Source organism: Lonchura striata, chromosome 4 (assembly GCF_046129695.1).
Source record: "Lonchura striata isolate bLonStr1 chromosome 4, bLonStr1.mat, whole genome shotgun sequence".
Lineage (NCBI taxonomy): Eukaryota > Metazoa > Chordata > Aves > Passeriformes > Estrildidae > Lonchura > Lonchura striata.
In genome coordinates this window covers 70,130,788-70,156,124 of record NC_134606.1, presented here as the reverse complement: position 1 = coordinate 70,156,124, position 25,337 = coordinate 70,130,788, and the positions used below count along the sequence as shown (strand labels likewise).

At 37.4% G+C, this 25,337-nt stretch overlaps 1 protein-coding gene across 5 annotated transcripts in view; it reads right to left on the bottom strand.

Moving 5' to 3' along the window:
• Window positions 1–83: 83 nt before the first annotated feature.
• PDE5A (phosphodiesterase 5A) overlaps window positions 84–25,337 on the bottom strand; it is a 50,108-nt gene continuing 24,854 nt past the window's right edge. For 4 of the 5 annotated variants that reach the window (XM_021554931.2, XM_021554936.2, XM_021554935.2 and 1 more), the window contains exons 8-21: window positions 24,813–24,921; window positions 23,039–23,123; window positions 20,091–20,266; window positions 18,639–18,698; window positions 15,441–15,587; window positions 13,950–14,075; window positions 12,657–12,751; window positions 9,380–9,467; window positions 8,171–8,271; window positions 8,006–8,083; window positions 7,601–7,664; window positions 7,306–7,380; window positions 6,738–6,821; window positions 84–5,396 (exon numbers count right to left, since the gene is read on the bottom strand). In XM_021554931.2, coding sequence (XP_021410606.1) covers window positions 5,262–5,396; window positions 6,738–6,821; window positions 7,306–7,380; window positions 7,601–7,664; window positions 8,006–8,083; window positions 8,171–8,271; window positions 9,380–9,467; window positions 12,657–12,751; window positions 13,950–14,075; window positions 15,441–15,587; window positions 18,639–18,698; window positions 20,091–20,266; window positions 23,039–23,123; window positions 24,813–24,921 — 1,423 coding nt within the window. In that variant the 3' untranslated portion in view covers window positions 84–5,261. The remainder of the gene's footprint in view (window positions 5,397–6,737; window positions 6,822–7,305; window positions 7,381–7,600; window positions 7,665–8,005; window positions 8,084–8,170; window positions 8,272–9,379; window positions 9,468–12,656; window positions 12,752–13,949; window positions 14,076–15,440; window positions 15,588–18,638; window positions 18,699–20,090; window positions 20,267–23,038; window positions 23,124–24,812; window positions 24,922–25,337) is intronic. The other variant, XM_021554932.3, reaches the window with a different exon arrangement.

The window sequence follows — 25,337 nt, the reverse complement described above, 5'->3', positions numbered from 1 at the left end:
AAATATAAATTTACAGAAGCAATGATTTGAATCAGGCATTGAAAATTACACCTCAATAATATTAATTATAACAAACAGAAAAATTTGACTTCATCATTTTTATTTTAAAAAGCATGAAAACAGTACAAAGAGAAGAATGAAGAAACAAGTAATAAGCAGCAGTCTGACCACAGAAAATAAGCTGACCCTTATGTTCTCTAGCAGCTGTATGGTAAGTAGGGCTAATGATTCTCTTAAGTAATGTAACTAGCTTTATTCTAAGAAGTCATAGGACAGAAGCAAGAGAGAGCACATGACATTCAGAAGACTTTAATACTGCTTAAAGGCAAAACATAATATACAGAGAAACCCCTTAACCTAGTACAAAAATACTGTGCCCAGAAACTATATATTTGTTCAGGTATTTTTAAAAGATAGAAGAATACAAATGGACAAACTTAGTGACTAGTGACTGTGATTAAAGCATTTTTTAAACTATAATAGGAATGTATGTTAAAACTATTTACAGTGCATTTCAAACTACATTCTTTAGGAGACACATGCAGGTGTCTGCCATGTGAATACAAAGAGGAATCAAATTCTAACTTCAGTTACATCTGCAAGGTACCTTGGGCATCGGTGGGAATAGCTGAACCAGCAAAAAGCAGGTGAGACAGCTGTCTGTCACCAAGGATGAGGGTTGGTCCCTCTTTACAGGTAAGAAAAGATGGATTTGACCCATTCTTTCTATACAGCACAACCCAGTTCACCTGAGGTAAATGGGAATCACAATATTGACTTCAGGTGGGCATCTGAGCATGTGTGAGGCCCTGGCATGCCAAGCTCGTGCTGTGGGAGTTAGTGAGAACCAGCAATTACAGAGCATTATCGCATAAATACACATTTACAAACACTGGTACTCAGATATGAGTTTCTCTGTGGAAACAACCTTCCTTATGTGGAGAAGAAAATTTCCCATGCAATTTCCATCCACCTCGCAATGACCAAGATGAAATATTCTGTTGTCACAATTTGCTGCATTTAGCAAGTGTCACTAATTACCAGGACAGAGTCTGTGATGTTTTTTCTTCCTGTCAAAGTCCAAACCAAAATAACTCGGCCTTCATTATTTACCATACTCTGGCCAAACTCATTCTGCTATTCAAGCTTATGTTTTAAATTAGTGCAAGCTCCTGAAAAAGTACAGCAGGGAACTGGGAAATAAAGCTGAAACCTTGTGGAATGTAAACTGCATGTAATTTAACATTAGGAAAAAACCTGCAGTATCACAGAGATAAGACTCTGAATGAATACCACTATATAAACTTGCTTGAAATATGAGGTCTTTATAAAAACCTTTAAAAACATGTGAATTTATTATAGGTGAGATAATTTTTTTTTCTATAAAAAGTCTTTGCTATGTTCTTATGCATAACTGGAAGGGACAGCAGCTGGATCATGCCTCTAATTTTAAGGGCCTAGACCTGATTCTTCATTATCTTTCTGTATAATGGGTTGGAAAACCAGTTACTTGGTAATTTTGACAAACCTTATGCATGAATTAGTTAAGTGCCATGAATTTGTCACTACCAGGTAAAATGTATTGAATAGGAATTCAAAAGATGCATCGAGTTGTCAGGGGGTGATGCATATAAACAGGTTTTGGTTCTCTCTTCTGAGGAGAAACCAGCTGATCATCAGTGAAATTGTTTTCTTTTATCAGTAGGTCACTTGTATATGTGCTCAGTGAAGAGATGAGGAATCTGCTCTTAACTATAAACATTCTAATTAAAAATTCACACCATCTCCAAAGTCAGCATTACCTTATTTCCCCGCTACTTTCTTTAACTGTATGAGATAATAGAAAACCTAGGCCTTCTACAGCTAATATTGCATGTGTGGCTAATTTATTAGAAAAGAGACAGAACCTACAGCTCAAGAGCCTCGCTGTTATTTAGAATTAGAAGAGGTAGGGTTAATCAGTAATTTTGTGTATCTTAACACAAGTAATTTTCTTCAGAACAAACTGAGAAATAAAAGTGTACTTTAAGCATCAAACTGTACTGTGGAGTGAGTTTGAAAGAAAACATGTTTGTATCTGAGATCAAGTAGGATACTAACTTAGTTGTCTTCAGTGAGAGTGGTATTAAGAATTAGTGGGACAAGTTCTTGTACCCAGAGATTGAAATCTCAAATGTGACAATGGTTTCAATGGACTTAAGGCTGAACTGACAATGATAAACTCCATTTCTGCTGGTTTCTTATGTAAGCCACACTGATTGTTACAGCTAGACAATATAATCTGAGAGCAGACTGAAATAATGAGATACACAGCTCATGATGAAATAAAGACAGCTGCATAGCTGTAATCCACCTGCTGGCTTTGAAAAGGTTGAATTCTGAAGACCGTGAACTTCAAGCAGGAAACCTGCTGTAGCCAGGTGAGGTTTGGGGTTTCTTTTCCCATATTGTCCCTGATCTACTTTATGAAAGGAAGGAGCAGCTTCTGCAATTGAGTTGCACAAAGCCATGACACACTTTGATTTTACCTTCAGGCAGAGTAAAACACAATGTAAAGGCTTTGAATCTCATGAAATATAGCTCTCTATGTTTTTAAGGTTCTTAAACCAGTAGTTTAAAGGCTTTGGCTTTGTATAAATATATACAGATACAGGTGTGTTATGATATTTAAATGTTTATTTACTAGGAACTGTATATGTATGTTCCAACATTTATGGTGGAAAAGATTCTATGTGATAAATGTGTACAGATATATAATTAAATATATGCACATACTGTATAACTGTTCATTTTAAGTGAGCCTTTAAAAAAATGTAACATCATGCCCGTTTTTTCCAGTCAATGGTATGAATCCAGCACTCCTTCATAGCATTTATAAATTTAGTTATAATGAAGCTTCGCTGAACACACAATATAGCAAAGAAATACTGGAATATTAATGTCACAGTTACATCACTACACTGTGATATCATCATGATTATCAGCTGTGTTGTCACCATGAGTTACTAGTCTCAACCATAGTAGCAAGAATACACCTTTATATACATATATTTTATTCCTATTTATATTAAATATGTATCTAATCAGTGAGCATAATAATTATATTTCAGTATCTCAAGCACTCAAGGAAAAGGCTATACAAGGACTAAGCAAATCCTGAAACAAAGTTTTCTATTTATCAAAAAGTACCTAAAACCCTTTTTGAGGAGGTTGTGGTTGGCAGGGCCAGGCTGCTGTCACCTGCAGACTGTGTATGCATAGAAATACATACATGGAGTACTGCAAAACAGCAGTCCTGGAATTCTTAGTGAGTGTAGCAATCCATCTTTTTTTTTTTTTTTTTTTTAATTTGTTGGGACAGAATAAGGAGAAATACTTCTGTAGAAAAATGCTTTCAAATTTGCAGCTGCAATAATTTATTATTGATGCTCACTAGAGAAGTCTGAGATAGGACTTAATCAGTGACAAATAATTTAGGGTGGCAGAAATGCTGCTGACTGTCAGAATACCTTGTTCTACATTTAAAAAAATATTGACTCTATAACTTGGTATCATCAAACATTTTGAAACATTTGCTTCATCTTTTTTTAGCTTGTGGCATTGTCTATCTAAATGAAAAAACTGATAAAAAGGGGGAGTTTTCCCTTTTTGACCAGCTCTTATGAGTTGGGTTAACAAGCTCCCGAGAAGAATTTATTGTAATTTCCAACTAGAATTTCCTGAAATATTGTGATAGAACTAAATTCCCTCACTTCAAAGTCCAGTGCTAAATGTGCTTCTTTTGCCAAATGCTGATTTTAACTAAAAAATAATTATTACAGATTAAAAATCTGGAACATTTCATGTGTCTCTGTGCAGCCAAAGTTGTGTGCTGCTACTATATTCTAGACTGCTAGCATTCATCTCCTTATCCTGTCCATCTAAAGACTAGTACTCTCCTTGTATTCCTCTTTTGATATTTGTCCAATGTGTATATTTTCTTTAATTGGTTCCAATTCAAAACCATTTTTATTAATCAACTTCACTACACCATTTTTTTTTACTAGTGCAAGTTAATTGTTTTCTTACTTTGTAGAACATTAATGCCTCACATACAAATGGCAAATCCCTGTAGCACAGTTGGCTGGTTTTGCTTTTGGTATTATTTTTTTCCTATTTCTTCAAGACACTATGATGATCAGAATAATTTTAAACTAATGTTAAAATTATTTTTAAGATATGTTAACATAAAACTTTCTTCAAAGTGGTCATAGCCATTTCATAGTAACACTGGCCTGAAGAATCAGTCATTGATGGTCACCAGGAGTGTGCCCTTCCTGCATCATTCTAATTCAGCTTTTCACCTCTTGTTCTTGCAGTCACTCTCTTCTGCCTCTGATCCAGTCTGTTGGTTAGATGATGTTAAAATCAACTTCCAAATGAAATTAAAGCCAGCATACAAAACCAATCCTGTTTTGTTTCCACTTCTCTGCATGCTTCTTGCAGCTTTCTGTGGGAGCTGTTCTTCCATGGCAGCCTGTCCATTACATTGGGATGTTTCATTGGTCTCAAGCAATTTCCATTGGGCATGGAGAGCTCAGACACCTCTACCATAGAACTTCTGAGACTCCCATTACCTAGTAATTCACAGGGGTCTTAGAAATTTCTTCAGCTGGAATAACATTTGCTAAGACTTTCGTCTAATATGCAAAAACCCCAAACTCTACTGGGTGCACAGATTTTGGGGTTTTTTCACCTCAGAGCCCAGTTCTGTTTTCTGAGAGAGGTTAGCAATAATTTATTTGGAATAGGCTCCCCAGAGTGAGTTCCAGTCTTTCCTCTGAACCTCTGGAAAGAGAACAGGCAAAGTTGCTCAATACTTTTATAACTTAACACGGTAAGATGGGAGGAGGGAGAGAAAAGGTGCAAAATGCAGTAGGCTTTCAGATACTGGCCACAACATGATCACTAAACAACTATGTATATCTGTAAAGCAACAGGCTCTTGGGCACAGTCAGTGCCTGCACCAGTACCTTCTTGTGGGGTGGGGTAGCAAAATCCACCCCTGCAGGTCTTCTTCCATCTCAGTCAGATGTAATAAGAGAAACATGTCTTCAGATAACCTTGGCATCTACACAGTCATGCTATATCTTGAAATGTGGAAAAAATAATACAGCAGTGGCAAAACATAAGCCAAATTCATACAGTGTTTAGCAAAATGCAGTACTCCCCTATTACTGTCTCCTATGCGAAATTGAGCTTATGGTGGTGAAATCAGCATGTCAGTTCCGTTTACTTTGGTTGCTTTCTCCATTAATCAGATTCTCTTGCTGCTCAGCCAAGGCTTGCCATTTTTGCCTGTTTTTTCTGCAGCCATCCAGCAAAGGGGAGCAGGCCTCTGACACATGTGTTAGGGCCTGAAATAAATTGAGAACACAGAAATCAGATTGCATTCAACTTTTAATTTAAAATGGAGGATGAAACACATCTCTTGTATTTTTTTTCAGATTTCTGAACTTAGAGGGAGACTTGTAGATCATTAAATGCACTGGTTAGCTAACACAAGACGGTACAATTTGGACTAGGATCACCTGGTAACTGTAGATACAAGCAGCAGTGTATATTTCAGAGTAAATAATTCCAGTTTTTCTGGTCTTTTCATGAATGGAAAGGTAAAGCTCCCCCCTAACAGGGAGAAATACAGATGTTCAGGCTCTAGAATAGTATTCAAGTGTGCTCAGGCATTCTGTTAAAGTTTTCTGTTTGTCCAAGCTGTACCTTTGCAGAGAAACTCAGTCTTCTTTCAATGGCCTACCACCTACCGGGGACAGTTTTCTGAGTCTTCAAAGCAAAGGCTGCCTTATTTTCCTGACAGTTTCTACAGCACAGAAGCACTTGATTTTCAGGGACAGCAGCTAGTAGCAGCTAGCTCCCTTTCTCTATCCTGTTTCCTTTGAACCGGTGAATGTGCATTCTTTACAGAAAAACAAAATTTTTCAGAGAGAAAAATTCAAGTAATCATCCTGTTCCTTCCACTGGAAGGTTATTAAGGATTCAGTTTTCTGTTAATCTCCTTTTTCTCACCTTGGTTTCTGTAAAGCACTTGGTACAGTTCAAATAAACAGACTTTCACTCCAATGTTGTACTGGCTTAAAAAAAACCCAGAAATCATTATGTTGTTTTTCACACTGTATTTGACCAAGCAGCTTCTCATACAGTTTGTGACCAGTTTGTGAAAAGGATTTCAATGAATTATCTCATGCAATGCTTTGGTGTGTGATGAAAGAGAAGGAAAAGAAAGGGATGAGAAGTATTAAAATTGGGTCAATTTCCTATTCATAGCATATCACCTTTTGTATAACAAATTCTGAATTCTTTAAAACTTTTAAATGCTTTCTATCAATGCACTACCTCGATACCATTCTTTCCTTAGAGGTCAAAGTATTAGCTTTGTGACTTTCCCTGATAATCCAGAATACAGCACAGGGACATAACACCAATTGCACAGAGTACAACATTTTAACTAGGTTTAAAAAAATGGTGACAAAACACATTAATCAGACAAATATACAACTAATTATAAATACTAAAATAATAATTTATTCAACAGAATAATGAACCATATGTAATATAACATAAAAATATTTTCTAACTAAGGGGCTAGTTTTTAATTTTATTTTTATTTTAATTATAAACCTGTGTCTACTAGTGAGAAGCTCTGGTTTCAGATATTTGCTGTTCTTCCTTAGGCACCATACCTCATACAGCTGCAAACAAACAGCATCTATGAATCCAACCTGCATGCTGGGAATTTTGTTTTTCTTCTCTCTGTTCATTAGATCCTGCAGATAATAAGCGAACAAGCTCTGTGTTGAAATGCATTAAATAAAAAACCCAACCAAAACTGAAGACAGAGTCTGTAATTAAAAAGCAGCACCTTAAACAGCACAGCAAGCTCAGCACAGTGGGGTATCATTACAGGTGTTACAATGAAGGGAATTGGACTGCATGACTTCCTTCAGGAGACTGGCTTTGGGTTGACAGAGCCAAATAAGCAGGCAAACCTACCAGGTTTGGGTAGCTGCATATAGGTACCAATTTAGCAATGTATTTCCTAGCCCATTTAGTAATACTGACTAAAAGGAAATCATACTGTCTGTTCTTTTGGTTCAGAGATAATGATACACTATTGGTGTTTTGGAACTACAGAACAAAACTATCTACTAGGAAGACAGGGAAGGAGCTGGTCCTATAGTGTGGTCAGTGGGAGAAATTTTAAGTGCTGTTTCCAAAAGACATTTTGAAAGAGGTGATTCTGTCACTTACCGTGGGTTCTATGTTGAGTTCCTTCCGCTCTTTATCTCCTTGATCAAAGAACTCAGTAGCCACAAGCTCAGCAATCTGTAAGATATTTCACTCATTGAGAATTCTAAAAGTTTGCTTGCTACCTGCAAACAAGAATGGTTCCTATCTCTCCTTAGGATATATCACATCAGCCCCCTACACACATCGTGAGACTCCAGCTCAGCATTCCACCACTGCCTTTGCAATAAGGACTGGGTGGAAGAAACCAATTTTAATGCAGTTTGCATTTAGGAAATCTCAAAAATTAAACACTTACCCGCTGCTGAACTGGCCATGGTTTGGTTATGGCTGATAAGTCACATGCAGTCATCAGCATTGCTCTGCAGAACAAACAGAAAGAAAGGAATAAATTACTCTACGTGAAACGTAGCTACCAAGTCGAATGACTAGCGAAATAGAATTTCAAGGAACACCAAGTCAGAAAAACAAGTGAAATTAAAGCAAATGCAAATCCACATGCTAGTCAACAAAATTTCTTATACAGGTTGCACACTTAGTAGTTCAGACCCAGGGAGTCCAGTGATCTGTGTGACAATGCCAGCTTGTACAGGCCCAGAGCACAAAGACCTGCTGGGTTTAATGAAGTCCACAGCAACATGGCATGGGAAATTGAGTACCCAGTAATATTAACTGATTTCTTGATTATTCTGCTTTTACTTACAGAAATAGCTCCTTCTGTGAGGGATCTTCCCAATTAAACTGCTTCTTCCTTAGAAGTTCGAAAAATTCTCCTCTCCTCCTTAAAAAGAAGTTAAACCAAAAGATTTTGCTGACATGATGCCAATATCCAGCAGCAATTATTCAGCCAAAGTTTCTTCTGACTTACTTGATGTATAGTGCCAGGTCTGTGGCAAGAATGGCTTGTTTTATCATTTTCAGTGTAGCCTTATATTCTTCAATGGAAAGGCTGCTGAGAATCTGATTTCCCTTTGCAAAAAAAGCCAAACACAGTACTATCAGTAAAATGGGCAACAGCACACCAGTTAAGTGTCTCTAAATCACCAAATCATTGTGAGCTGCTTGCTGATACATGAGATCATTCTTTTACCCTCCTTCCTCTTGCAGATGCCCTACTTTAAAAATAAAACTTCCAGTCTTCTCAAGTAATGGCAGAAAGCTGCATAGCAGCAACATCATCACTGACTATTACAAAATGAAACTGCAAGCAGAGGAACATCAAAGCCTTCAAGTACCTTTCATTCATTAAAATTAAATGTGTTACTGGCTGTATCACAGCTTCTCTTTCCACTTCCCTCCCTTCCTTGAAGCAGAGGAATTATAAGAGATTCCTGTACCTGCCCATACACCTCTAGTAAATGAAAGTATTTTCCTTTTATGAGGCAGCATAAATAACAAGTTATTAAGTATAAATATGAGCTCAGGAGATCCCTATTAAACCAAAGAGCTGGTGAAATGGATCTCGCCTCAACTGTTTTTCCATATTTGCCTACATGAATAGGAAAGGATCTCTACAATGCAAAGGATGCCAGAAGTACCATAACCTGTGGCACAAAAGGAGCAATTCTTTGAAAGAATTGTGAATGTTAAATAACTCTTCTTGAGAATTAGTTAATAACATCAAACAAGAAGAATGTAATTTTATTTGCATATTTACAAAACTTAGGTTTGGCTTCACTTTGGAATGTCAAAATGAGCAGTGTTCGGTTTGGTCTCATCAGGGCTGTTCTGTGTATGTGTAGACTGGAATGTTTTTTTGAAATGAGAGGAAGGACTGCGTTTTGTTTGGTGGTTTGCAAGAGGTCATGAAAACGGTACAAAGCCTTTTGTTTCCTTTGGTCCAAGAAAGCAGGTATTCAGAAGGATGTTAGAAAGGCTCCCGTTATCAGGCAGCACTTGGAAGGCTTTGGTGGCACTCAGCAACAGAACTGTGATTTCCATGTTGGCTGCATTTACTTTCTTTACCCAAAAAGGAATAAAGAACACTTAAGAACATATAAGTGTGGGATTCTATCCAGAAGCTAAAAATAGAAAGTAAAATAGTTTCCTTCAGCATACACAGGAATGTGGCACTCACTGGACTATTCAGGATCATAAGGCATTGATCAAAATGATGATGCTCCATGATTGAGTGGCAATACAGCTGCGCCAGTGGATGTTCACTTCTGAGGAGGAAAAAGATGGAGAACTCAAATTAGACAAACATATTAGTGATCCAGAAATAACTTCCCTTTTACACCCTCTTTGTAGGAATATGGATAAAAAGATAATGTTCCTTTTTCACAGCAGTTGCAGTTCTGGTGTTCTGCCTTCTCTGCCTATAGAGATCGGCTGCATGCATGGAGTGACCATGTAATACAAGGTTTTGTAAGGAGTGAAAGTTCCTTTATAGAAAGCAAAGGTAACCCAAAGAGTTAATTCACAAGCACAGTTTAGGAGACAGTTTTGGTTTCTGAAACGTGTTCTTAAATCAGATGTTCTTAACCTGCCTGGCATATTTAGTCAGCTCAGCTGCTGAGCTTGTAAGTAGTAATGCAAACCTAATAGGAAACCCACTGATACCAATGGAAAAATTCCTGCTGACCTCAGTGCAATATGGTGCTAAGCCCAAAATGCTAATCAAGTAATTTCCTTGTATTAGTAACTGTACTGGTATTTCATCACCACTATTGTCGTGGCCAAACTACTGCAACATTGTTACCTACCCTTTGCCCAGGGTAAAATCCAAAAGGGAAACAGCTTAGAGGCCAGCAGTGATGTTGATTGTACTACAGGCAGTGAAAAATAGCAGGAAACCAATTGTGTATGTACAGAACTTAAAAATACCTTAGTGCAAAACTTAAAAGTATCTTAGTTTAGAAAATAGAGTTTGCTGTTTGAGTAGCTTTGGTCAAAGTAGAGAAACTCCTCCTCTCTTGAGGATTTCCAATTTCTCCCTGTTCCTTTTAGCCTAATACAGTTCTTGGTTTTTGCTTCTCTGTTTTAATTTTCAACCCGTGGACCCACATTGCTTATAAGCTCTTCAACTAAATCTGGATCTTTTTTTGAAGCTTATTTTGCTGATGATCTTGGATCTATTACTCTAATTATAATCTGACCTACAAATGTTTAATCATGTCAGTAGCTCTTTTAGCATATAATTCCATGAGGTTTTCCATATGGTTAAAGACCATTCACAAGAGTTAGTGGCTGCAGGATTGTGACCCTGTGTGAGTGCACAGAGGCTCAAATAAAGGTCATAAGAGGAGACTCTGGGGATTTAAGAAGCACAAAAATGTGGAGAGAAAGATGGAAAGACAAACAAAAACCCAGAAAGGAAGATTAAAGGATGCAAGGCCCTGAGGAATATGGGCTGGCTGCCCAGCACCACCTCTGAGACCACCACAAAAGGGGCATAGAGGAAATGTACTCCTGTGTTTCTGTAAGGAGACAAACCACAGGATGGTGCCAACACATGCTGGGTGAAATTCCCATTGAATGAAGTGGGACGCATATTGTGTGTCCCAGAGTTTATCCTGACTGGAGAGAGAAATATGTGAGAAATCTCTTAGGTTATCTTCCCAAGTATTGCTCCAAACTAGAGCTTGCTTAGTACGCACAGACTCTGGCTGGGGCTGGAAATAAACTCAGGTCCAACTACTGTTGTGGCACTTCTGTCAAACCCGCTTTCTGAGCACAGGGATTTTGTTATGCAGTTTTCTGTGCTTCCTACTTTGTATGTGGGATTGGAGCAAGAAGAAAATACCGCCCCCCTCCCTCCCCCCCCCCCCATAACTACCAAAAGGCCTTCGAGCAATTCCCTTTCTGTAACTTCTACTGCCAGGACCATTTCAATTTTTGAAATCCTGCTGCTTAAGAAAAGAATATCCACCCTCCCTGCAAAAGGGAAAAAACAAAAGGGATCTGTTCCTAGAATTAATTTTTACGCTTAGGTTTAAAAAAAGAAATTCATGGAACTTTCTATTGAGAAATGAACTATTAAGCTATAGCCATCTCAGCTTTACAACATGTGTAAATGTTAGATTTTGCTGTCTATGTCACTTTCCCAGGACATTTTTGAGAGGAGATGACGCATCTCCAGATGTCTTCCAGGAAATTTGTTTTTAAATAAATAAAGCAAAAAATAGCTAGTGAGTTCAAATCACTGTGAGGCTACAGTTAGTGCTGGAATCCTCTATTACCAAGCTAGGAATAGATCACTCTTCTCATGTTGTGGAGTTTGGTTTTTTCCTTTACACATCAGTCAGTGTTACTCCAAATACATAAATCTGAAATGCAGGTGCTCTGCTTACTTTTTTTTCCGCCTTTCAGTATTCTGTACCTTAAATAAGCTTTACCTCCCCTACTCTCTTACTTTACACATAGCGAGAACAGCAGATCACTTCTTCACAGGTCACTTCAAACCACTCTCCAGCTCTGCCAGAAGAAGATGCACATTTCTGGGTATCTTTTGCCCATCTCTGGTCAGACCAGGACACACTGTCATATCACAGGAGTCACATTAAGCCATGCTTTAAATCAACTGAAGACTTGTATGTTGTTGCTTGAAGTGATACCAGCTTCACTGGATTGGGCAAATTTCAAACTGCTAATAAATTCTAAAATACCTGGTATCTTTAGTTAAAAATTAAAATATGGGGAAAATTTGTTCTGATATTTCATTTTGATACTTTCAAACGAAAATATTTGGTTTAGTAAAAATGTTTTACAGTGTTTAAAAAATATTTTGTCTTTGTATTGTACAGGCCTTTCTGTAATTCCAGACTGGATCAAAGTTAAAGAGTATAGATAACCCACAATCAATGCAAAACAACCATACATTTTTAATGTGATTTTAACTATATAACTTATTCTAAACAACTTAGAATTCTGGAAAAGAGTGGTTAAACCAAGAGTAAAACAATCTGAGTTCAAAACATGGGGAAACATCTCTGAACCAGAGGGGTACAGACCTCAGTGCTGTGTTGGCCTGAACAAGAAGTGAACAGCTGTGTTGGGCAGGGAGTGATCTGAAAAGCTGCATGTTTCCTACATTCTGCCCCTGGGACACTGCAGCCTTTTGCTGTCACTTGATGGGAAATCAGGGAGGGGACTTTGGGAGCAGGAAAATCTTGCCCCTGCAGAGCAAAGGGTTCACTTAACCTGCCATCATAGTTAGCCAGCAACTGAGGCTGTGCATCTGCATCTTTGGACTTGTGAATGGTTCTGCCTGCTCTTATACTTTCTGCTTTGTGAAAACCTGCTCCTTTGCACAGCCCCACATCATCAAAACAGTCAGGCTGTACCTAATTTAGCTCTGTGCTTGTGTTTGGTCACTCACTTGTTTTTATTTAACTTCTCTCAGACTCACTTACCTTTGTATGTAGGAGTTGTTCACTCCTCTGTGATCCAGATCATGGCTCAGAGTTGCTATCAGCAAAGCCAGCGTTTCTAAGTCAGTCAGTTTGCTCTGTGTGCAAAGAGTAATGCCAGAAGTGAATTGTGGATTTATTTAGTACAATGTGTTTTACATCTGCTTTCTAAATAATGAGACATGTTCTTAGTACACTCAAAAGACAACTCAGTCTGGAAATGATTGATTTTACATTTCTGCTAGGAAGATGCATCTCCCAGTGCTTGCCTTTCCCCTCAAATGAGGAAAAAATTGAGTTATGTTCAATGCTGTTCAGACTCCAGAATCTAGGACATGAGAATCAGCAGGGAATGTATCCAGTGTAGTTAAGAATAAACAATTTATGGAAATTGCAGTGGAGACTGTCAGGATTCCAAAAATAGCAGGCAAACTATCAGGATCATCAGAGATTGCTCGACCGCACACAGAGCAAAACTACAATATCCATTCCAACAGGGATGGAAGATGGATGTCCTTGCCTTGGTCTCTTTGCAGCACCTTTTGTCATTTTCATTAGTGAGATAAAGTTTGTAGAGGAAAGAAAGGCCTCTTACTCATTGGTATTGGGTTTTGGCCTACAAATGTTTAAAAGACACATTTACTGAGAATGAACAGAAACATTCTGTTTCCTACAACAATATAAAACCAAAACTAAAAATCTGTTTTGGAAGAATTTAGAATCATACACTGTATTATTCTAAGTATTTTATTTATTTAGAGGATCATCTAGCCCTAATGAAAATGGTTAGGTTGTTTTTTAAATTATTTGGTGTCTTTTTAACATGAAAGGTTGAAAATTTGTTCAAAAGCTTTGGAAAGAACATTTAAATATTTATTTCTGTGTTTTTTATGTTCTGCTGTGTGTTTAAAGCTGTACTCAGCTCTGCGTTTGAACTTCAAAAATTCCTGTTGAAAATTTTAAGGAAACATCCTGAAAATGGGTCAGCCTTATTTTCACCACTTTTTTGACTTGTTTGTAGCATAAGCATTAAGTTTAAAAAAGGACATAACCACATACATGCCTTATTTGAGATATTCCCATTGGGAACATCCTGATAATCACTTCCAGAGGATTTAACTCAATCACAGAGCAAAAACCATGGCAGCAGCTTCACAAACCAAGCCCTCATAGCCAGAAGTCTTCAGCAGAAGATTCCACTGACAGTACCATGGAATAATGAACATCTTACTGACATGACAATCAGAGCTGTCCATTATTAGAGAATTTGTCTTAATAGAGGAACTGGAAATGTACCTGTATTTTCCCAGATTTCAGAGCAGCAAACATGCACTGTGCTGTGTTAAAGGCATGTCTCCAATTGTGATAAGCAACATTTTTCCGATAGTTTTTCTTCACGCTTAAAATCCATCTGCAGAGAACCTTTAAGAAACAGCATCACATTTATGTTTTCATAAAGAACAGATTTCTAGTACATTCCAACTTTCTTAATCCCACTTCGAAAATCTCTTACTGAAAAAAACCCCAAACTATTTAACTCAATTTCAAGTTCAAAAGTAACACACTTGTAACTGTAAACATAAATAAAACCAGACTTACACCCACTAGTACAGCTCTTAATTGAGTGTGTAATACTTGTGGGTTTGGGGTTTTATTGCTAAGGGCTAAATGTTAATGTCAGAAGTACTGCTGTGAATTCAGAAACTGAGATATGTTGAGATATCTGGTAGAAAAAAATCCTTGTTTATGATGACATTCCATGTTTATGTTTATTTGATAGAGAAAATTTATTTAGTTACTGAATCCTCTTAAGACATGTTTTAAAAATGGACAGGCAGCTTTTCCCTCCTATCAGCTTGTCAAAACCCAAGCAGAATTGGACTTTGGAAAGCAAATAAGTATGATAGTAAGATTACTACATTTGCAGGGTAGTTTCTTTTCTATACAGGAGGAAAGCATGTCCTGGATGTTTTACTCAACAGTATTAGAAATTGTGGGTTATAAAATTTTATATAAGCAAAGTACTAGGATATTCAAGAGATCAGATCAAGTAATACAGCACTTTTGGCCCTTGAACACTACTAATCTAAATTGGTCTATAAAATGCTGATCTAGAAAATAAATACATGCTTTCTTTAACTAATGTGTTTGCCTATGAAGCCCTACAAATTAATCTTGCATTTTAATATAAATTTTGATGGTTTTGTTGAAAAGGTTATAAAGCAAAAAAGGGGTATTTAAAAATGAAGGTTTCTACAAATAGATGTTGTGTGCACTGAGTGGAAGAGGCTGAAGAGATTTTCTATTTACCTGTCTTAATCACTTCTGACAGATGTATTGGTAAAAACCTTCAGGGAAACTCCCACAGCCCATCTAAGTTATCATCTGCTTCAGTCTTTACTGTCTCCATAACCACGAAGTTCCTCCTAATCTCTAATCTATTATTTTGTAGGGAAAGACCAAGATAATCACTACCTCATATGGACATACTGAACAATTAAGGACAATGTTATTGTCCTCTTTGTAAGAGTTTTTAACTTTCTGAGAAGTTGCTATCCTCTCCCTTCTCAGTATTCTGTTTTCCAGTCCATTAATCATAGACTGTAAAATTATTAATCCTTCAGTAGAAGGAAACTGAGGACAGACTCCAATTCTTCATATGCCTTCCTAGTTTTACTCCTTAATACAGATGTCCAATTCTGTTTACAGTGAGATCATCTCACTGCTCTGAATTCCTAATAATTAAGCTGTCTCTTTTGGTGGGGCAGTATTTGGCAGCAAACATACCTCGTGTTTCATTTGGAAATTCTGCACCAGGTTGAGGTCTGTGAACATTCGAATTGTGCACAGTGTTGTTTCAAAGTCTGACAGCTCAAAGTCACTGAAGTAAAAGTCAGTCAGGTTGAGAGTTTGTGCAGATGGCACTACAGCAGCCTGAAGAAGAATGAGAGAATACAGCTTAGCAGTAGGGCAGAGAAAGCAGAACAAATACCTGCTTTTTCAACAGACTAAGAAGAGACACTCAATTTTACATTCATGTGAGACTGAAAACTGATGATTGCTTCTCATTTACTTCCCCATGCCTCTCTTGTTTAACATTACCTTATTACCTTAGATTTAACAAGCACTTTTCCATAGATCAAGAGAACAAGAATAGAATTACCTGGTAAGTCTGGTTACCTAAATCACCAGAGGCAAACTGTAACCACAAATATTGATGAAATTGGAAGGAGAAAATAAGGTAGTGGAGTTATATGTTTGTTTTTATGGATATGCAGACAGCAAAATCTGTAACTGTTGGCATTTTTCAAAAAATGGTGAGGAAAGAGATGTCAGACTTGCTAACAGAATTCACATTCAGCATGATGAGAGTCAGACCACGTCAACAGGCAGAGCTTTCTCAGGGCTAGAAACCTGAACAATTAAGAGTTTGTGGTCAGTAATCTTTAAAACTCGTGGTCAGTGGTTTTGGTGCAGTTTGCATACAACCATAAACCTTCAATTTGGAATCACAGAGTACACAATACACCCGCTATCCTGTATGTTTTTAAATTGTCAGGAATATTTTCATATATACCATCCCTTTTCTAGTTATATAATACAGAGTATTTATATCAGTTGCCCTTCAAAATACTGCTGTTGAGGTTATGCTGAGTCTTATATTAAACTCTTATACTAATGAAATAAATGCTGAAGCTTATACTATAGAACAAAATTTAGTATCATTTTCTGCAGTAGAATAAAAGGTGCTGCTACTTTAGAGCTGTTTCACCTCAATATGAGTGTGGTCCAAAGAAAATCAGGTAAATCTGAAATGGTGAAGGAAATAAACCATTGTGATTATCTTCCTCTTTGTAATTCTAGGGAAAAACATTTCTCCAGTGTGGGCAGCTGTGTCCCAGAAGGCTGAGGAACTGAAAAGGAAGCATTTGTCATCATCTACAATATTAGTGCATGTAACACACAAATCCATAGAATTATGGCTGGCAGCTTCTGTTCCATATCAGTTCACTGTCCTCTCTCTTGTGTGTCAAAATCAGGAAGTCACAGAAGATTATCAAAAATAATATTAACACAGGGAAAAAATGTACCCTTCTTACACATTTCTTCTGCCACTAATTTTGTGTCCCTGATTGGATTAATGTAGGATTTCAGCTGTTAGCACATGAAAGGCCTGTGTGTTCAGTGGTAAATAATGCAACTGTTCAGCAAAGCTACTGACATAATTTTGAATAGCTACAACTGCAGGCTGGGATTTCACAAGGAAAGGGCCTGCAAGGGCACAGATGGAGCTCAAAAGAGCACTTCATTCATAATTTATCTTTCCCTTCCTTGACCTCCTGTCTTTTACAGCCACAACAGTAAGTTTCATTTCAGCTGAAATATAAAAACCCTGAACTCTATAAGTTTATAGTGTTGTTTAACCAGGTTAGCTATTTCCTTTTCACTTAATAAAGCCACTAGAGGCTTCTGCCTCCTGTTTTACAGCATTAAAGTTCACCAGCTATTTTAATTTCAATTTATTGAGCTATCGTTTCTGTAAATACATTGGCAGCAAAAAGGTGGCTATGGAAAACATGGGACCAGTGTGTGGCAACTATAAAATTTTGCTTTGTTTCATCTGCTTTGGATGATTAAACACAGGTTGTAGACAGTACCTAGGCTCAAAGGAGGTGACTGATGCAATAGGACAGTTCTGTAGTATTTAGAAGTTATGATTAAAGTAAAAAATTTGCCTATTCCATATGGCAAACAATTAATAGAATAGAATAGTGCCAATTGGAAGAGCCCTACAACCATCTTCTAGTCCAACTGCCTGATAAGTATCTATTTTCAGATTATTAAGAAGCAGAAAGTATATCCAGAAAAAACATCAAACTATTCTGGCCATCTTTATATGACAATGTGAGTGCAAAAAAATAAAATCTAAAAAAAATCATGAGTGCAAATATATAAAAGGCCTCTGCTTTCATCACTTTAGAGAGTGGTGGCTGACATAGGCCAGGACTCTGCTAGGAAGCTGTGGACAGTTAAGCCATGCCAGTGGACACTGGCCCAGTTCTAGGTTTGCTGTGGTTCTGTTTCATTGAGCAGTAACAGTGGAACCACAAAGATTTCATCATAAGCTCAGAAGAGAAACCTTAGAAGAAGAGTTGCACTCTGGTCTTGTCATGGTTCTTTATTGATGAGCAGTAGTGTGGTAGGACTGAGGTTCAAAAATCCATGTGACACCATTCTAGATATAGTCTCACACCTTGTTGTGTTGCTTGGCCAGATCAGTCACATGCTACCCAGCTCATAGTCCCTGTGCCTTCCTTCCTCTCCATCCCTCCTGTTTGTTTTTGTGCAGCAGGGGTGATGCTATTTCCCTGCAATAGCTACTGAAGGCTTGGAGAAACTAAGCACATGTTATGCTTTGAAATGCACTTGAAATCCTTGCCATTCCTTAGGCAATGGCTTCTAAACACAGAATTAAACATGAGCACAACAGGACACTGCACAAAAAAGCAACTATGAAAAAGTTTAAATCCTTGAATTAAAAATTCAATACGGAATTTATATGTAAGGCCATAAAGCTGCACCCATACTTGGGATATTTGAAAGGTACTAAAGCTTTAAGATCTACAGCATTCAGACTTAGCTGCAGAATGGAGAGTTCTCAACATTTTGCTTTTGGAATACTTAATCATTATGATTTTGATACTGACATTGCACCAGTTACTGTCTCAAACTCCTGAGAAAAATCAGTCAGCACAGGTCTGGGTTTCGCAGTGCTCTGGCCAGCTTTTGTCTCTCCTTGTAGACATTGTAATATTTCCCTTTTATGTGATTCAGCTCAGGAACCTACCAGTATGAGCTTCACTGTCATTTTTATTTCTGGAACATATGCTTCTGTCCTTTTAGGGATGACATCTGTGTACAGGACTGCTCTTGGTTGTTCTACTAAAGCAATATTTCTAAAGTAATAGTAAAAAATTCAATTACCACTGTTACCTGCAGCTCCCTCGTTTCCTCCTCAGCAGCAGAAGCATGGTATGAAAGAACCTATGGGAAGAAAAAAAGCAGCCCTTAGTGCAAACAAAAAAGCCATGTGATAACAATGTACTTTTCTTAGAGCAGATTTTTCAGCATCCCACTGCATTTGCTCATGAAATCTTCTGTCCATGCAGGGCCTGAGCCAGTTTTAGGGAAGCTCTCTGAATGCATATGGAGAGATAACTGCATCTTTTACAAATCTCCCACAGCACAGAATCTTCTCGAGATAATTAGGCCAAGAAAACATAAATAGCTTCTATGGAAGAGCAAAGAACTCTGATTTTCTCTTTGCAAAGTTTTCATGGCCCACTTTCAAAGATAAATAATACACAAAACAGCTCTTATTATGAGCCTGACGTTATAGACATAGTAATTCTTTCAAGAGTTTATTCAGACATAAAAAGAAAGTTTAGCCCCAGCTGAAACAAAAGTCTGAAAGGCAATACATACATTTTAAATTAAAAAAATAAGCTCAGATTTTAACCATTGAGAACATACAACATGAAAATGTTACAGAGTTTTATTCTTTTGTAAAGAACCCATTTTATATTCTAACCTATAATCTGACTGGATCTTCCTATATTATCTATCCAGTGCTATAGTGGGAGACAGAATTGCTAATTTACCTTATAAGCAAATGATTTGGACAATAGTTTTACCAGCTTTTTATTTAACATGACCTAATACAGGTTTATTTGAGAACTGTAATGTTTCTTTTAGAGGACACAGGACCCATAATCCCATTTTAGGAGCTCTGCAAACACTCTGTTTACATAATGGATGTTAGGAGATCCAAAGTCTACACATTTTTCACTTTCAGCTTCAAGTTATCACCCTTGAGTAATTCAGTTTCTCAGATTAAAACCCTCTTCAGCAGTGAAGCTTAACAGGAACTAATTTAAAGGCTGTGACCAGATGATGTTTATCTTGATATGGTTTGATGGAGTCTGAGAAAATTGCTGAGAACCTACAGTAACGCTGCTGTTAACTCCTCACACTGGTTTGTCTGAAGGACTGAGGCAAAATCATCATAAAACCCCTCAGACAAGAAGAGGAAGCCCCTTAATCTGCCAAACCATTTCCCTCTCCCTACACAACAGAACGCACCCACTGTGCTGCCAGCGTGCAGCCTTGTGGAGAGGAAGAGATGCCCCCAACTCCCCACTTAATCTCAGGAGTGAAGTTAGGACACAATAGCAAATTAAAGAGTCTGTTGGCAGAGTCAGAAACAAGCAGAAAATTCCTGAGGAGCTCAACAGTCCAAATGCTGCTCTCCTGAGGGATAACAGTCTCTGTTGAGTGTCCCTGTGAGTAGCTGCATCTACATGCAGAACAGAGAGGGTCTGGGGAACATTAGGATTTCTTTAGGGCTCATTAAGGACCACCTAGATTTGGGCTCACCTCTAGTGTCACCATCTGTTTGGCCATGGCTCTTTCTACAGCCTCATACATCTGTGTGTTTTGGATCCCCAGGCCACAAAAGATGACAAATGCTTCCAGGAACTCCTCATCATTTCTGTTGAAAGCCTTGATCTTTCCTGAGTTTTCTTCCATCTTATTTACGAGCTGGCAAACCCCTATGTCAGGACACAAAAACGAAAGGAAGTAATACAGAGAATGTATCACCACCAGGAATTAAGTTTAGGACAGATAAGCCTACAGTATAAACCACCAACATACATAAATGACAGGAATGCTTGTTTCCCCCCCTCAAGGGTAGTTCCAATGTATTATAAATTAAATGTTAAAATATTATATGTACATAGTAAATTCTAAAGTATTTATTAGGATTTGTAAACCAAAAATGTAGGGCTTTGGAGATCTGTGAAATTGTCCTGTGAAATTCTAATGTCGTTTTCATCCTAACTTTTATTATTAATACTATTCTAGATTGATTTAATCCCTAAAGAAAATTTGTCCTTTGGAGGCTAATTAAATTTTTGCAACCATGCCAAAAGAACATTTATCAAAGTCAGAACAGTGGTACACAGAGTTTTTGCTTCCTTGTTTGAGCCAGTACTCAGATTTTTTTCAAGTAAATGAGCTGAACAGGGAATACCCAAGTTAAGGTTCAAAGCTGAAGTACACTTGGTCATTTTTTTGAGGATGTAGTTGAATTACAGCCTCTTGAAAACACTAGTGAACTCCTTGAGAAGCATCTGACTGAATTCAGCTTGTTAGGTTCAAACATGCTGATATTAGTTAATTTTCTGTTAAGAATTTCTGTGCCTTTCTGCACATGTGTCATTGAAGAAGTCTGACAGGTAACTTGTACCACACCTTGCCGTAGTTTAAATCTCTGACACCACTGTGAGCTGGGGGAAATTCAGAAATGCACCTCCCCTTAGTTTTACCTGCTAAGATCAGAATATTAATTAAAGCAGCTGAATTACAGGAATATGCTGTCTTTGGTCATGAGTACTGCCTTAACAGAGTCCAAATGTTTTCTCACTCCCTTGAGCATAAAAGCTGCATTTTCCTGGACAAGTGCCAAGATAGCCCAGCTGCAAATCAAAAATTCTGAAAAAAGTTACCACGTGTGCATCTTCCCTATTACAGCTGATAATAAAACTAGGGGAAAAAATGCAGCACACACAAACTATGGTTTTAGAAGAATGTTGGCCTCACAAGTTTTGATGTCTGGTGACAATGCAACATTGTCCTGTTTCCAAATTGTATTCTGTTTGGGGAACTTTGTATCAGAGTGTCCTCTAAAGAGACCAAGACCAATATAGCTGTAGCTGTTAAGCGTAATGGCAGGGGTTGGGGTATCTGAATACGGCAAGCAGAATTCTGAACCTTTTATGGAGTGAGATGGAAAGGAATGGATCATTGAATCACATAATCCTGTTAGAAAAGGAATCATTCAAATAAGGAACAAGATTAACTTTCCCTGGGGAAAAAAGAATCTGACTTACAAAAGTCTTCAGGAAAATCCCATGAAACTGACTTTCAGATTTCTGTTTAGTACAGCTTATGACATTATAATTATTTCCATAGCAATTGTGATGTAATAAACACAAGATTAAGACTCAAAAATTAATATGCCACAAAAGTAAATGAATTCTTAAAAGACACAGTATTTACACATAAATGTCTCTTAAAAAAATTGAGAACTGCAGTAAATATACTGTGTGTTACTTAAGACTCTTTAACGTCTTTCAAAGGCTTCCCCAAAGCACTGAGAGGTCCATTGATTACAAATGAAGGAACTCCCAAGTCTTTAAATTGAGACAGTCATAAAATCACAGCAAGATTCTCTAAAGCTTTTACCACATATCTGAGAAATGCACAAGTCAGGAGAATAAAGTTCTTTTCATCTTTCTCACTAGTAAGATTTGCTTGGGTTTGATGTGGACAGTTTTTCTCACCCCCATCCCACTTGCCAAATTTTGGTTTGGGGTATCCTAAACTCAAAAATAATTTAAAAAATAAACCAGACTCATAATAATAGTCATACTTGCTATGTAGTATTTTAAAGGAGCATCTGGTTACTATCCCAAAGACAACTTCTTGACCTTTCCCTATTAAATAATTGAACATGAGGCAGATGTGAAACCATAAAATACTTTAAAGAACATTTCTCAGTGAGAATGACTCAGATTTGAAAAGTCCACCTAAATGAGTGGCCTGACTGAAACTTTCAATTTTAGCTTCAATAAAATATTTCAATAGGAAAAAAAAAAAAAAAAAAAAAAAAAGCAGATGTAACTGTTGTATCAATAGCTCACAGCATGGTGAAATATCCCTAATTAAAGCTCCACAGTTCAGTCTTCATCTCGGTCTTCTAGGGATTGTTAGAATATTTAAATAAAGTAATAAAAGAACTCATGAAAGAAGCTAATAGGAACAGAAATTTCAGAGAACTCTATTAGATAAAGATAAGGTTTCTCTTTCTGCCTCAAATGTTAAAAAACTAAATCTGTTTCCACAAAAAAGGGACATTATATTTACTCTATAAATTGGGCCATGCACTTTTGCCATCATTCTCAAAGAAAATTATTTTAAGATCATTAAAAAGGCATTCTTGGAACTCTTAATATTTACTTGCCAAATTTTTTAAAGCTGATGAAATTGGATCCATTCTCCTATCTAATAATCAGTATATTTTATTTTGTTTGCTTGTGGGACTTAATGATGCCAGGAACAAGGCTGACATGCATTCACTACTCTTTGGCAGCTTATTAGGTGAGCAATTTATAGTCAAGCTTGCAGTGGATTTATTAGTTGAGAACATGATAATTAAGGATCTTCTCTCCTGGCTTGAGATTGCATGTTGCTGTGATTTTACTGTGGATAAGTAAATTTATCTATGAAATGTACAGCATTATTTTTGTTAAGATACCTACCTATCACTTTATTCTTTTTCCCATTTTTTATTGGTGTACACAGCAAACTTTTTATGTTCCGACTTACATTTTCTGCATTGTCATTCTGTTAAACAGACAGAAAAATACCGTTACAATTTTAAAGGCTGTTTTTCAGGTGGCTGAAGTGAAAAAGCTGTAGAGCTGGGCTCTACAACTACTCTTGGCTTACATCTTCCTTCAAAAAGCAACCTGGTGATCAATGATTTTGGCCACAAACAGCAGGCAAGAAAACTACTACAGCTGAGTCAGCATTCTGCACTCTTCCCAGGACTTTAGGAATATCTTGTGGTCCAACAGAAGGAGATGAATTTATTTGGGGAGCGGAAGGATAGAACAAAGAGCTAATTTTTCAAACACTTGGGGAGAAAAGGACACAGCTCCGCTCTGACTGCCCCAGGAATCATGTGGCAGTTGTTGAGAAGTACATTTGGTCTGACCTCTAACTGTGTGTGGCACCAACAGAAATGGGCACAAACTAATATTTCTGATCAAAAGGTTATCTTTTTTTTTTCTGTGTTGTTGCTTTGTTCTCTGCTGCTGTGCAAGGATTATAGAGAGTATCTTGGCAGGATTTTCATGAGGTAAGTGTGCTGTTGAATGTCCTCCAAAGAAAGAGGCAAGCCAAGGTTTCTAGGGCACTGGCAACACCTGGGATTTCCCTCATGTCAGGGTGCATCAGCTTTCAAAACATTTATCCTACTGCCCTGTCCTGTCCTGCCCCGCTGTAGTGCAAGTGCAGTCTCTGTGCTGCTGAAAAACATTTCTAAAAGCACTACTGCTTTCTTTTTATGGGTTTCTTTTACATACATAAGGTGAATTACAGGAAAGAAAAAAGAATCAAAGTAACTCTAACCGTACTGAATAGCCTGTTTCCAACAAACAATTATTTGGATGGTTCTCAAGGTATAAATTTTATTTTTAAATGTGTTCAAAATCATCACCTCTTTATTAATCTATAAGGTATATCCATTGGATTCTGTCTGTACTTCCAGTCCTGCTGTTAAGACAGGGTTAGTCTGAGAACTCAATTCCTGTGTTGCTCAATCCATCACAGAAACCCACTCCAGAACATCCAAGAAACCTTGCACAGGAAAAGAAAGGGAAACAGCCCAGCTCCCCACCATGAGCTTGCCCCTTCTTTCCACTTACTGGAACAATCACACTGAGCACTGTCTTTTCTGATCATTTTGCTGTGTATCTCAGAACAAATTTTGGTAAAAAGGCCTCTGCTGGACCATAGTAGCTCCTCTCCCTCTCATTACCCCCTTGCTAACAGGCTTAAACGTAATAGTAAGAGCAGACTTCTTTCTATTTTCTGCATTGAAAATATGGGAAAAACATAATTAAATGTTTGCTTTTTGATAATGATGACCATGAAGGAAACCTGACTGGAACTTGAACCTTGCCAAGTGACCTTCCCTCCTCACCCTTCATTATCCCTGTGCTCAGACATCCACTGCTTCACCAGCTCACATTGAGGAAATGTTAGGCAAAAGCTCCCAAAGGAAAGTAAAGTTGATCCATCTCCACTGCAGCAAAGAACTTGCATTGATAACATTAATCTTTGTCAGAACAAGAAGGGAAATGAAAGGAGAAAAGGGACTTCTGAGAGCCTCCCAATACTTGCTGTGTCTCTACACCATTTTAACTGGAGTGACCTCGACAGAAATAAAATGAAAGCAAGACAGGTTTAAAAGTAAACAGAAAAACATTTTCCATTTCTGAATTTCAAACTTAAGCTTATTTTACTTACTGTCCATGGAAATCTTCTGTCCTTGCAGACATCTGGGATGTTGAGTGGCTCCATCGTATTCTTGACATACTGAGCATACATGTAATTGATTTTGTTTGTGTCATGGTCCCTGAAGGATACAACATTACTATGATGTGCTTTGTATAAAAGTGAGTAATTTCATTATTCATTATTATTACTACCTGCCAGACAATGTCTTTCCCATATGAGAGAAGGCTATATAGATACAACCAATAGATATATAATGGAGTTGAGTTCAAATACTGTATCCTAATCCAGCTGTCATCACAAAACTGCAGGATTGGTGCATGCTTTCCACCATTTCTTTAATGTTCAACAACATTAACACTGAACACCAAACTGAAGAAATAAACAATTCCCTACAGTTTACATCGACGAAGGATAAAGAATGAACAGCTAGGTTTATATAGAAATAAACAGAACTATTTGAAAACAAACTGCATTTGAAAATCTAGTACTCCTGAAAAACCAATACTGGATGAAATTCACATATTCATTCAAGAG